Below are 15,237 nucleotides of genomic sequence, written 5' to 3'. Positions count from 1 at the left end.
ACACTGTCAAGCGGCAGCACAGAACAGCACAACTTTGTCTCAGTACGGAACTGAAGAACAGAAAACATTACCAAGCTAACAAGTCAAGCACCCATTAACATTCCACTGGGCGAGGCGAGGAGGAGCCGGATAAGTCACAACAAATCTTATGCGTCTGGCAAAAAAGATTTAAATGTGCAAAAATTCCACAGAGGACTCTGCCCGAGCTCGTTGTCTAAATTGAAGTCACTCCTTTATTGGCATGTGTCACTCTTATGTCTACACAAACAGTGGTTATTGAGGAAGTGTCAGAGTGGATCCATATGGACGGACGAACGCCGGACGGTAGGCATATTCTGCCCACATCATCGCATTGACAGGGCGACATGCGAACTGATGATGAGAAACTGGATGAGTGATTAGTGCTTTTTTGTCCGATGCACAGATTGGACGCAACGTACGGACGACAACGACGCATTGGACGATGATAATGTGGTTTGTTTGATCACATCAAAAGATGCTTGCAGCTGAAGACAAAAACGCGTTGACTGATGCATGCGGCAATATGCTAATTAGGTGCATCGAAATGTGTGGAGTGCTGGTGGTCACGGCAATCATCTTTTTATTCATTCTTCTTAGCGAACGCAGCGCCAGCGGTAGAAACAGCCGGTGTATGCGATGATGCAGTCACTTGACAAGAGATAAGTGTGAGACCATCAGTTTTCGCTATACAGTGTCAATTGGCTTTAAGCCCAAGACCCGATGAAACGAATAAAGCTTGCGGAAGTCAGCCGCTTAAACTGAGACTCACTTACTTCCCAAGAGAAATAAAAACAAAGATCTTTGAAGAATTTCCTGGTCGGCCATCTCGCGTTGTCGTCGTCGTCGTCGCGCAGATTGTCGATGAGATTATTCAAGATGGCTCAAGAGGTCAGAGAGTTGCAGCTATACCTATTCGCTGCGCAATGCATGCGAAAGTGGAATGCAAATAAATATTGAACAGAGCTATAAAAATTAGATATTGACTGAAAAAAGTTTGGAAGCAGGAGAAATATGGAAGAAGTCTTAAATGCAAAGGTAATTTTTTTAGAATTCTATACGGTGTTCATTAAAAAAGGGAAAGTTTCATGGAATAATTAAAGTGTTCATGATTTTCAAATGAATTCAAAAAGAATAAACTGCATTTAATTTGAATTTCGCTAAGAAAATAACCCTCTTCTATAAACTTCCAATACCTCATAGAGGTAGGCATTTAAATCCGTAATAACATATTTTGAACTAGGACAATATGCTTACATACAAATCGCCGCCTCCGCCGTACCGCCACCATGATAGTCTTCATCTTTTATAAATCTTAAAATAGCACCTCAAGCGGATATTAAAGTCATATTCCCAGCCGGACCGTACCGGACGTTCCTTCATGCGAAAGCCATTTTCGCATAAGCCCCGCGCATAGCCAATCATCAACTGCATTTCCATTGAAACCACCATTGCACGACTTAGGCCCAGATCCCATCTCAAACTGGTGTCCATTTTTTCTTGGTAACTCCTCCAACCGTCCAACGTCCAACGTCTAACATCCAACGGGCGAGACATGGTTATGGGCTTATCACGTATCGCCCCAAAATGCATATCCATCGATACGCTAATAATATTTAGTTTTATTTTATGCTTATTTGGATCTAGTGAAACAAACTTGCTGGGTTCGGAAGAGGAAAGGTGGATGGGGTAAGGAACCAAGGAATACGATATACGTTCTCACTATCATGAACTAGTCATCATCGTTGTCGTCGGAACGGCAATAATGCGCCATCCTTAATCCACCTTCAAGCCCATTTGTACATAATATACACACAGAGGCTATGGGCTAATAGTTTGCTGAATATGCATTTTTTCTTCTTATAAAAATGAAGCATCTAACTCTCTGGAGGAAATATGTGTCCAAACAAGTACCTATATAAGTCTAGGTATACTTTGGTTGTATATAACAAGAAGCCTATGAGTGAAATTTCCATTTTGACGTTATAACTAAACCAAACGAAGTCAAGATATTGTACAATGTTCATAGGTCGTCGTCTTCACCATCACTGCACGCTGCTGCCGGGACCGACCGGGATCTATTAAACTTATTGATTTCTTTGTTAGCGATGAATCTTATCATTTCGTGGCGCTTGTGGTGCTAACGCCTCATAGCAAGACACGATGTGCAATGAGGTCCATCCAAAAGCTGGATAAACGGATGGATGACATAGAAAATTTAAATTAACTCTCTTCCTTTGATTTCTTAGGGTTGCCAAATAGATAGATTTTATTTAAGACTGCCTTTAGTTCGTTTTAGGACAATTTTCTTAATGGTAACATAATTATACTTTTCTTGTATCTATTGTAATACTATGTATTTGGTGGGAAGAAAATCTTAACCAGCTAAAAAATTACCATGTACCGATAAACTGCTAGTGGAGAGTTATTGTTTCCAAGATTTTCCTAAGGCCACCCGCCGACGAAAACACATTTCTTCAATTAAGTCAATTGTCTGAATGTTATAGTTCAGCAAATCGATTTTAAAACGGGTAAACGGATAATTATTCCAAATTATTTAGAGAAGTCTCCTCTGATTTTACTTACCAATAACTCAGAACAGAAAATTGACGTTTGAGTTATAATCATGCATTTCGTTATTGATTCTTTTATTATTTTTCTTTGATACTAACCTGTACGAGTAAATTTTTTTTAATTATCAATTTTCCTACAATGAAATAGTCTCCAAGCAGCAGATATTTCACTTAGGAGATATATTTACACTATGCTGTCAAAACCTATAAGAAAAATACTCATTTTTTAACAAAACTTGGTGAATTTTTTAAATTATTCAACACCATACAAAATCCTCCACTTAGTTTTTCCGGCTGCACAAAAAACACGATATCTCGATTATATCTACGAGCAATACAAAAATATTTCTATTTATTTGCACAACCTTAAGTATTTCGTGGAGATCTGTATACTAAGCTTAATTGAATTTCAAAAAAAAAACATAAAAACTCAAGTCTCAATCAAAAATGGCGCAAATGCAAAACTTCCACTAACTGAGTTGAAAACATTCCCGCTAAGTCTTCGTCGTTAATTAAAGTTTTTTTTTGTTATTTTTCATTCATAAGCTAAGATACTTTTCCACATGAATAATACTGCGCTAAACAAAATTGGAGACTTTTCAATGTGTCAAGACACTTCACTTACCTAAGATTAAATCGTCTCTTAAGGATTTATATAATTTTGTCAACTTCCACATTTTTTGAATTTGCATCACTAGCGGGAAAAATTGTTTGGAGAGTTTAAAGCTTCCCAAATAACTGCCTTTCAGATTTTCTGTCCTTCAATAAGCTCTGGCAACTCCGTTTGACTTTTGCATTTTCTGTATGGCTCAATTTCAGATACTCGACTCTTCCATTTCAACAGAAGAAAAAGATCAATCCTTGTCCTGGTTTTAGTCCCACGCAGAGTTCTAGTATATATTTCAAATGCGAATAGTACCTAAGTCCCTGAGTGTACGATTGTTACCACTTTTATTTTGTTCGGTTATTCGGTTCGGTATTGGGCATTAATTTTTTTAACGACATAAGTTATGCACTGCTTTCACTTTTCCTTGTGCGGCTACAAGCAAAAGAGTTTGTCGCTCATCAGCTTTGTATTAAATGCAAGTTTTAAAAGGCTTTCATAGGGTCCACGAAAATCATAGAGTACCAGTACCGGTATATATTTATGCCCAAGCGATATTTTGCCTTATCGCAATTAAAAGCTGATCTGGAAGTCGTGCTGCATACATCCCAAAACTCAAAGCATAGGCGAGAATGTAGATGATGACTTTTTATCTTAAATGGTCTGAGAGGGTGGCAAAAAGAACCTAAAAGGCTGCTCTATGGCTCGTTGATGGTAAGTACATAGGTAGGTATAGCCTAGCTATGAGCATCATATAAGCAGACGGCGAAAACGACAACAAGAAAATCGTACGTATACATTTTCTCTCATGTTTCAAGTTTCAATTAACCCAGCTTTTCCAATACTATAGCCACTCGCCCATGTCCCAAAAACAGAAAGTACTGAGTTTTTGTTTGCTGCTTCTATTTTTTTTCTTGGTAATTCGAAACAAAGGAAGCAACGTTGATTTTGTGTATTTTGGTGTTGGCTCTGGTTGGTGGCATCCTCTGGAAAGGACTTCGTATCTATATATTTAAGTTCGTTTGGTTTCCTTGTCGTTGACTTTAGAACTTTTGGTAATAATTTGGCTTACGGTGTTTTGGCTGTTTGCCCAAAAAAGACCCAACCACAGTGTTCTGTTTCTCGATGGCTGAAAGACTTTGTTGAAATGCTTTGTTTTTTGTGTCTACCATCTTTTAAATTAGTTGAAAATCAATGGAGTTTGAAAAGCGGATTAAAAGATGCGTCTTCGTTTTAATGTTGTTGGGAATTCTTGTTAGGTAAGAGTAAGGAGAAACCTATTGGTGTGGAATAGAAGTTTATTGCAGACATGTACGAGTATTGTAAAGGTATAAAACTTATAGAACATAGTTTTGTCTTCCTGTGATCACCTATTTTTATGGTTTATTTATTGGCAACTCATTTAAGAACAAATCAACCAAACTGTGGTGTCTACCTATAGCAAAAGACTTATATAATTTTTACTCCTTCTCTTTTATTTACCTCGAATAGGGTTTGACCATTTTTCAAAACTTTATTTGTATTAAAGATTAAAAAAACAGTTTTATAAGAATTGTTAGACTCGGGAAATAAAAGGAACAGGTTTTTCAAAAGCAAACTTGATGAGAAATGTTGTCATTGAAAAAAACAATCAATCAACAAATTTTAAACATAAAATTTAAAGATTTAAGAAAAGGAGTAAAATCAAAAACGTCTCGAAGTTCTGCTTCTACACAATCATGTTTTTCAAATTCAGAAAAAAATGTAATTGTGCAGCTTATTGCGATCTTTAAGAACTCTTTCTTAAGCCAGGAGTATAAGAAACCGAATCATAAAAACTAGTTTCTAAAGAAATGAAATTATAAAAACTTGAAAAACATATGATTAAGGTCTTAGGGCACCCTAGAATTTTCGAAAAATGGCCTTTAAAGACCTCATTTCTTCTTCGAATTTTAGTATTGAAGGTTATTCACGTGAAGAATATTCACGATTTTTTTACTTATTTACACACTTTAGGTGGCGCTACAGTCCGGGGCGGACCCGGGCCTCCACCAACATGCGTCTCCAGCCAGCTTGGTCCCTAGTTTCACACGCCAAGTTGGTTGAGGTCTTCACCCACCTGCTTGCGCCACCTGAGTGCGGTCTTCCTCTACTATGCCATCCCTTGGGATTCGGTTCGAAAACCTTCGGTGCTGGAGCGTTGATGTCCATTCGCTCTACATGACCTAGCCACCTAGGCCGTTGGACTTTATTCTATAAACTAGGTCACTGTCGCTGTACAGTTCGTCGTTATATCTTCTCCTACATTCTCCATTATGCATACGCGACCAAAAATCAACCGAAGAATTTGTCTCTTGTAGCATATTAAGACGCTCTTATCTTTCTTCGACAGGGTCCAGGCCTCAGCGCCATAAATTAGAACCGGGATTGTGAGTGTCTTATAAATGCTGATTTTAGATGCTCGAGAGAGGACTTTATTTCTCAATTGCCTTTTAAGTCTAAAGAAGCAGTGATTTGCAAGAGTTATTCTCCGTTTGATTTCAGCGCCGGTGTCGGTGTCTGTGTTTATGGCGGTGCTTAGGTAGACAAAGTCCTTAACTACTTCGAAGTTAAAGCTGTCCATGGTGACGTTTTCTCCAAAACGTCGTTGTTCAATGTCCTTCTTTGATGACAGCATATACTTGGTCTTGCCCTCATTGACCGCTAAACCCATCTTCTTCGCTTCCGTCGCAATGCTCAAAAACGCTCCACTGACATCACGCTTTGATCATCCCAATATGTCAATATCATCTGCGTATCCAATTTCTCGGATGGGGCTTCAGAAGACTCACGATTTTCTACAACGTTATTTTAATACTGCATTTTTAAGCTGGCCAGGCTTATAACTTAGATATTGTTCAACCGATGTTTTGAAAAATACTTTGTATTTGAAAGTGTGTAGAATATTGTTATATTGCTTTGTTAATTTGTTACGAAAAATAATCAGTCGATATTTTAGTTAAGTTTTGCATTTCCAGCTTTGAAGTGCACCAAAATCAATACATGGAAAAAATGTATAATAAAAATAATTTGTTGCCGTATTATTGTTAAAAAATTATATCGTTTTAAAAAATGATTGCAAGCAGTCACTGTTGTGTTTCTGTAACCTCGATTTATTTTATTTTTGGACTCTTTTAGGGAGAAGGGGCTTGTAAGGCTTTAAAAACTACGCTAAAATAAAATCCTGCTACCGAACCCAACTCAGGAAAATCTTTGATTGGAAAATAAAATCAAAGTAATTTATTATCTAAACATTTTTATCTCCTCAAAATTTGTCAATTTTTGATTTGAAAAATCTCATAAGAGTGATTTTAGCTATAAACCTTATCTATACAAACCATGATTAAAGTTTAATTTTGTATCTATTTTTTTATTTTCAGAACTTTCTAGCAGCGAACGCCCAATGCTGGTGGAATGCCCCCTTAACAGCTGCCACACGTGCTCTCAAATACGCTGGCCATGTTGCACCCGGTATGCTTCTGGTCACAGCTGAACCTTGTGCTCTGGAGGTACTCCGTGGTGCATATGCACGTAGCGTGCTCAAACCCCCGGCGACTTATGTCATCTGTTCGGTCGGTAAGTTAAATCACAAAAATCTCAAACGCCTTATTTGACTTTAAATTTGATTAAGTTGTAACTTTTACTCTCTGTCTTTTGATGTTTCTTTCAATTCTGCACAAGGGACGGAGTAATGTTACTCCACTTTTATGGATGACGAATGATTTGATTGCGATATTTTCCAATCTTTGATTATCATCATTCTGGAAAAATTCACTTTAATTGGACGACTGACGACGCTACACTACGCGACGCGACGAGACTAACAACGACGTCGAAACGCGACGCTCAGCAATAAGAAATGATTGTGTGTCAATAAATTCGTCAAAGTCGGCCTAAAGGTAGCTCGTGTGTGTGTGGATTCACGTTCACACGCCACCAACACTTAATGTCGGTACTCTGTGCACTTATGCTCCAAATCCTAAGCCAAATCCAAATCCGGAGATGCTTGATGAGTACTCTGCGCGCACAGTGCACACACCACTTATGATCCTGAAGAAGAAATATTTAAGCTTTAACTTTCCTTCATCAATTTTTCATATCTTTGGGTGATTTGGAATTATGTTTTGTTTTCTATTTTTTCATCCAATCAATCGGAAAATTGTATCGCAAAGATATGTTTCTATGAGATTTCGACGAGCATACGTATGAACGAATAAGGAAAATGTTAATAATAATCACGCCTTGAGGTGACAATAATTTTCCATTTCGGTCTCCTTTTTCTAATGGTTATTTTTGTTTGGATCTTCGATCATTCAATGTGGCAGCAACTGAACCGTGCGGCGCGATTCGGTGGTGTGGCAGCGCCTAAGAGTATTGGCACATTCGATTTACGGATGGATTTATGATTTTTAATTGAACATGCAACGCCTCAAGTGCCAAACTCGTATCGTAATCAACTTGCAAAAGGATTAATGAATCTGTCCATTGAAGTGAGATCTGAAAAGTGAGAAGTTCGTGAGCTCTCCAACTGCCAATTGTAGCATTCAGCATTCCTTCCATACAGCTCAACTAAAAGCTGTTACATTGAGTTATTTACTACTTTGGGAGAGGCTGGCTGAAAGAAAGTCGTTTGATATCTTATGTGATTATCGATTACTTGAGTGATTTATATGTACAACAATGTACAATGTACTGTTATGTTAGAAAAGAAGGACCCACCCGCAATGTGTACATAGGACAGAGGTGGGAAAAGCTAGGGCGAGTAAATGCATAAATGTTTAAAGATATGTTTTAAGATAGATAAGAAGATAGTTTCCGAAAGATTCCTTTCTATACAATATATAGGGTGTTTTGTCAGCTGTATGAGAAGTTTTTATGGTTGTTGTCTATGGTCTGACAGTTGAGAATGTCAAAGTGTTTTTGACAATTCATCATGAATCATTTAACATAAAAAAAGTCTTAGAAATAACGGAAATTCTTTGAAAAAATAGATTTGTTGGCGAAGTTAATAGAGCACTTCTTCCATTTATGACGTTTAGTGATGAAGCTCATTTTTGGTTGAATAATTTTGACAGCAAACGAAATTGTCGTCGTACAAAATACGAAGACAATCCTCAAGCCATCTTATAATCTATTGGTGATTCTAAGATGGCTTGAGAATTCAATTAAAAATGATTGTTGATTGATGCATTTACAAACTGGTAGAAATATTGGTCCTTATTTCTTTGAAAATGAGTGAGCAGCTGTCAGATTAAAATAGTACAGAATTTATTTCAAGAATACTTCTGTTTTGTATTATTGTTTAAAGTTATTGAGCTTCTAAGTAGACAATCAATGTATGAATATAATTTGAGTTATCTTAAAAATTAGCATTCAATTTGAAGATTACAACGTCTTCTAAAAGTGTATCAATTCTTATTAAGATTTCAAAAATTTAGAACTTTTGAAAGATAAGGTATGTTTCTAAAACTCATCACTTCTAAATAAATATTCATGTTGATTTCGAAAATTATAATCACTTTGTTTTATTTGTTCATTGAACATTTTTTAAACAATTATTTCTTACCAACAAAAGCCCCCCATTATGCTCAGCTCATTTCAAACGAAATGTCTTTCTTGAATGGTATCCACTTTGACAAGTCTGTCCAATATTAATTTAACACTTTTCATTGTATTAGAGTTTACTTTGTTTCGTTTTTTTTTCTATTTAATTTAATTTTCTTTTATTAATAGAAAATAATTACTGATGTTGGTTGAGGCACACTTTTAATCGATTAATTTATTTTGTTTGTTTGCTTGAGTCACATTTAATTTTTAATTGATCTCAAACGATATCCATGGAACAATGAAAAGCAATGCTTTATTGTATCTTTTTTTGTTGTTGTATCATAATTTAATTAATTAAATGGGTTATGTTTGTTTTGATACTAAATAATGAATTATTTCTTTTTATGTTGCGATACAATATTGATTAATTGATGCGGTGAACAACAAATAATAGATTGAAATAAAATTGGAACTTAATAAATAGGTATGTTGAGACAGTTTTAAACTGGAACAATTATTGTTAAAGTTTTATCTTCATTTCTTGGTGGGGTTAAATTTAAAATTCTTCCAAGATCAGACGATTTAACGCCGCTTGACTATTTTTTGAGGAAAGTCGCTACTCTACGCCGATAGTCCCGAAATGATTGACAACATCCACTGCGTTTTTGCCAATATACAGCTACAAATGTAGGAAAAAGTATTTCGTTTAAAATTTGTTTTTTTTTTCGTATACGATCAGCTTGCAGCTTAGGTCTATCTCTAAGATGACTATTAGGTCTTTAAATTTGTTAGTGTATTCTAAATAAAGCATTTGGATGAAGTTGGGGGTAAGTGGCATTTGTAACGAGATAAAAAGACTCAAAATTTATTGTTTATAACTTTTTTTGTTTTCCAATCTCAGAAATTGTTGATAAACAAACAAGACAAGACAAATAATAGCAATTTTAGCAATGAGACTTTTAAGTCTTCGATAAACAGAAAAACGAAAAAATGCCACTTACTCCCTTCTTCATCAAAACAGAAAAACCTTAGTTCTTTACAAAATTTTAACTTGAGAAAAATCCTAGGTAAACTTAAAGTCGTAGTTTAAAACTGAAATTACCACCAAAAGTGTACAAACAAACCACAACATTTTCCTGTTGAATTGATGATGTGTCTTAACGGCGGTGGCCTCAACATGCAAATCAATAAATACGTGGTCTCGTCTAACTCTATACACCTACATAGTGCCTATGCCAAAAGAAGGAAATCAATTTCTTTCCATCTTTCTTCATGAACTCCTAAAGGCCATGATGCCTCTGGCATGGGCATTGGGCATCGTAAGCATTATAGGGCTGAATCTTTGGCCAGCTGGGAATATGATTGAAAAAGCGCTTAACATCCGATTATTGCCACCTATTATATCTGGTATCTCTTTTCATAGGAACAGGGCAAACATCAGAAAGAGTTACAACGTCGCGTCGTCCTCACGTCTTCGATAATGTAGACTGGACGTTCGTTGGCTGCTGTTGATGTTACTGTTGCCCTCACTACACTGCATTGGTGCAATTTGCATACAGCATAGAGTGTAAATGCCAAAGACCGCGCGCTTGATCTCTCACCAATTCGAATCGAATTAAAGCAATCAATAACGGGGCATAACAATTATTGCTTGGTTGAACTGGACGCAGCACAGCTTCCAGCTAAGAGGAATGTGCACTGTACAGTGCTTGATTTTCGTGAGCGACCATTTGTATAGGTACTAGGCACTCGCTTAGTCAGTGCAGCAGGAAGCCCATGAGGGAAATTTACGTCTTTCAAATAAAAAAAAACAAGAAAACCTTTTAGCAGTAGGTCGGTCGTTGTATCATGTGATCGGCTTTTGTGTGAGGCATCAAAGTTATCACTGATTGAAGGCTTTAGAGTGAAGCTCTATCATTCCAAAAACAGGCGGAAGGCGAAAACGAAATTTTGAAGATTCAAAGTTGCAAATAAAAAACAAAATAAAAACTCACTACAAAACAAAGTTTTGTTTCGGACTTTAATTTGAAAAAGATGACGTTTCACAAGTTCATTACATAAAATACGCTAAGGTTGAGACACTTAAGGCTGAGTCTAGTTGTTGTTGCAAGACGCCCATTTAGGGTTTTCACGAGTTTGATTTACACGTCTTTGAACTCGACTTGTCTTAGCATCGTTTCTTACTATTTTGGGAAAAGACGATTGAGTTGATTGTGAATAAGATTGGTGTCCAGTGAGATTTGATAAATTTGAGTATTCCATAGAAGGGTCGGTATAGTTTCTAAACGGTGGCGTTTGTGCACCTCTTTTTGGCGTCGACGCTAATGCTGGATTTGGATGAAAAGAATATCTTTCCTCTGAATCATTTAATTGATGATTATCAACTTCGGATCTATTTAAGATAAAAGTGCCATTTGAAAAAGTTCTATTCGTTGGTAAGTTAGAAAAATCATCTTCGAAATTTGTATCGAAACCATCATCTTTCACGTCGTACGTTTGGTTTTGGTTTTGAATTGACTTTTGAGACAACATATTGCAACCTTGAGGTTTCTCATTTATATTGTATGTTTCATTGGGGCTGCGTGATTGCTCATATGCCCTTAAAACTTGACCACAAGCACCCTTTCTGGGAACACATTGTTCACGTCCTTCAAAACCAATGTTATTTCTGTTTCTTGAAAGTGGAGTTTGCGAATAAGATGATCGGTTTTCTGGACTTGAAATATTATATGTTTGAACATTTTCAGGATATCTGCAGGTTGTCATAGGTGAAGAAAACGTTATATTACGTCTGCAAGCGTTTGTTTGTCCATCATTAGGTTTCTGAGGTACAAAACGTCTCACATTTCCACATTTGCCAGTTTTTCTCAAGGAACTCTCATAAAATTCTCTTATTGAAGGACAAGTATCATAATAAGTTCCATTGGAAATTGTGTTTGTATTTCTATTGGAAGGACTAGTATCAAAAGATCGCCCTCCGCCTCCATTACCACAGGTATTAAATGTCTGACATCTTGAAAATGAAGGTGCTGAACTTTCTTGGATGTCTTTACTGCGATTGGCATAAGATCTTTCTCTTGATGTATTTGAATTGATAAGTTGGCATTGATTTTCATATAAACCTTCGATTTCTTCTGCTGCTTGTGCCAATATATCCCACACATCACGATCTAAAGTCCCACCACCTTGAATTCGAAGAACTTCATTGGCATTTGATCTGTCAAATGAGTTTAGAGGTTTTTCAAATTTTTGATCATCGAACAATGAATTGGATTCTGATGGAGGGTTACTTATGCTTTGGATTTCGTCTTCTGAATTTTTAGATACACGATTTTTTACTTCGGTTTTTGGCATTTTTTATTTTTATTTTCAAATTAAATTTAGACAACTAATAAATTAACAAAATAAGTTTTATATATTTTTTATGTTGATTTGTTGTGAATGGCATATTATATTTTATCTTATTTTATAAATATTTCAGTTATAATTGTTTAAAGATATTCCATTTGCACATATTTCTGGCTGCGGTCCTGGAAATTCTGTCCCAAAAACAGTAGCATACCTTTTAGTGATTCAAAACTAGAATGATGGTCGAAAACAATAAACCTTAAAGCCTTCTCAAAAATCTTTAAAGAGTGTTTAAAAATATAAACGTTGAAAATGATTGCCTATTTACTTTAAAATCAAACCCTCATATTTGGTATCAAATGTGCATATATTTCAAGAATTGTTTACTGAGATTTATTTGAAGCCATTAAAATGCCGAACTTGAAAGTGATGAAAACATTTAAGAATTTTAATTTATTTAAAGCTGCTTACGCCTTCAACCAAAGTCAGACAATTGTCAAGAGGGTTATTGCAAAATGTTTACAAATTCTTGTTGCAAGCCAAACTGAATCGTGTGCTGGAGGTCTAAGAATTCTACTAAACCTTCAATCAAAAACACATTTCCTGAATGTTTTTATTGGTAATACGCCTGCAGTTTTATTGCTTGATGATGAATGATGAATTGCAAACCCCACGACAGCACAATAATCATCATCTCACATATTTACGATGTTGATGATCGATTTTACGATTTGTTTTTTTTTTAAGTTCCTATATCTGAAAGTCTATACAGACAAGGCTACATAACTGCAATTCAACGTACATATATGATTCCCTTGAGCCAGCACTGCACCAGATGGTGTCCTCTAAAGAAACAGGAAGTCAGTCCATGCGAGTGGTGCACCTTAAGAAATGTTTATACCTTCACTCTCGACATCATCAGTACTTGACTCTAGTTTTGTAGATACGAATCACAGCCTTGGGACTTGCAACAAATTTCAACTGCGCAAAGATCGTTACCCTGACAAAATAATTGATAATATTTCCATTGATTTAATGTCATGACTTGACTACGGAATGGCGATTGCAATTGCGATGGCGCATCATCAGAGCGCTTATGAAATTTTCCTTCTTTCGAATGTCATTCCAATGGAAGCAAGCGCCTAGGCGATGACATACGTGTGAGAGCCGTTCGCTAAGAAATGTGGAAAACGCTTCTGCTGCAAGCGCTGTCAATCAGCGCGAGTCGCTCGCTGCAAAGAAGAAGATTTGCATATTTGTCGAAAGGATCAAGATGGACATAAATCAAAGATTTTTCCTTCAATTTTATCTCTGACGATTGTTTTTTCTGATGATGTTCGATGTTTTCTTCTTTTATAAGGTTTTCCAACAATTTGCATATTTATGCCACAAAAGGAGTTGGCTTATGCTTCGGGAGTTGGTTTTGCAGCAGCAGCACCAGCTACTCGTATATAAATAAGCTTCACCACTTGTTGACGCGCTGTTTTACTGCACATTCGTAATTTGATGCCATGCGACCGATCCGATCTGAACCGACGATGAAGAAATTATACCTCTAGGTGCACTACCCGCCGCTGCTTGAAGATGGTAATTTATTGAGGTTTCGAAGAAGCTAGTTAAAGAAACTCTATGACTCTGACTCTGACTATGACTAGAGCTCCAATCAGCAATGGCGCGGCGTGATGAGCTTTATTGCCCAAGACCAAAAGAGTGTTTAGTAAGTGTTGATTATTATTTGGTTTCTCCAGTAGTTAACACTAATTGGTAATTTGTTAGTGATGAAGCAAATGTTTCTGATGTCGCCTTGGTCTTTGAGTGTCTTTTCGCGATGGTTAAAATGAAGGCAGTCATTTTTAAAAACACCTTGCTTAAACTTTAAGCAAATGCTGTGCTGTCTATTGGAAATAATTATTGTAAGTTTTGTGGTTTTACACGTAATGAGGGGGATAAATTGTATTGTTTGTAAGTTTCATAATTCATTTTCGTTGTTTTTGTGGAAACTGGAATAGGAGGAGTAGAATGTAATGGATCTTCTTGTAATTAACATAGTACAAAAATTAGTAAGTTTACTTGCTGGAAATGGATCAGTGTAATCTTCGACGTACTTAAAAAGGAAAAGGAATAGGAATGAGGAGTTCCGTTAATTCTGCAGTGAAGTGCATCACAGTTCACGACTCAATAGCTCCTAAGGCTTTTTTTTAGAAATGGAATAAAACAAGGATGATTTTTTTGACATGAAATTGACATGAAATGTATTTTATTTGAAAGATAATCTTATGAAATTATAATTTAAACATGATTCTAATGTATAGGTCAAATTCTTGAAGAACTTTTCAAAATTGTGGCCGTACATATCCATTAACGTTTTAGGCTTATCGGTTGCGTAGACATAGCGACCTTACATATATGTATATGCCCCTTCAGTAAATAGTCAAGCGGCTGACAGTAGGACATGCGTCACCGTCTTGTCGAAAACACAGCTTTTTGTTGTTCAATTAATGAACGAAAAAGGCAACATAAACTGTAATGTTCTGGTCAACTTCGTTTTTAAAGAAGTAAGTTCTAATTATTCCGCCAACCTTAAAAGCATACCAAACAGTCAGTTTCTAGGGATCGAGCGGTGTCTCAACACTCACTTGAGGATTATCATCAATTCAAGTACGACAGTTTTGTCTATTGGCGTATGCATTCAACTAAAAGTAAGAGATATAATATTTGTTTGTGTTTAAAATGTGAAATCTCAAAAACATGACTTGATAAAGTCTTTTAGAAGTCAGATTGGGAATTAGACCACCAAAAATTGTCGCTAAAATATAATTTAATAACTAATTCAAGCTTACAAATGAATGATCAAAAAATTAAGCTTAGTAATTAAAACCTGGGTCATTTGAGCTTTTAGAAACAATTGTCACTTTTTCTGCACCAAAACTACTGATTTTAACTCGTACTATTGTACATTTTATGAAACACAAATATTACAAGAATTAGTCAAATTTAAAGTTTGAATTTTAAGAACAAGTAAGAACAAGTCCTTGCCTTAGAATTTTTTGTTGTAAAGATACATAAAGTTCCTCTTGCTTATTTTCTGACAAGGTCAAGTTGATTCCTTGTTTCATTCTGTGACTATTT

The 15,237-nt window shown here is 36.0% G+C and overlaps 1 protein-coding gene across 3 annotated transcripts in view; it reads left to right on the top strand.

Annotated features, from left to right (window-relative positions):
* Window positions 1–15,237, top strand: part of LOC129944101 (uncharacterized) — a 207,862-nt gene that overhangs the window by 163,896 nt on the left and 28,729 nt on the right. For all 3 annotated transcript variants that reach the window (XM_056053289.1, XM_056053291.1, XM_056053290.1), the window contains one exon: window positions 6,594–6,789. In XM_056053289.1, the coding sequence (XP_055909264.1) occupies window positions 6,594–6,789 (196 nt within the window). The remainder of the gene's footprint in view (window positions 1–6,593; window positions 6,790–15,237) is intronic.

Source organism: Eupeodes corollae, chromosome 2 (assembly GCF_945859685.1).
Source record: "Eupeodes corollae chromosome 2, idEupCoro1.1, whole genome shotgun sequence".
Lineage (NCBI taxonomy): Eukaryota > Metazoa > Arthropoda > Insecta > Diptera > Syrphidae > Eupeodes > Eupeodes corollae.
The sequence above is the reverse complement of the archived record's forward strand: the minus strand, read 5'-3'. Positions and strand labels throughout refer to the sequence as shown.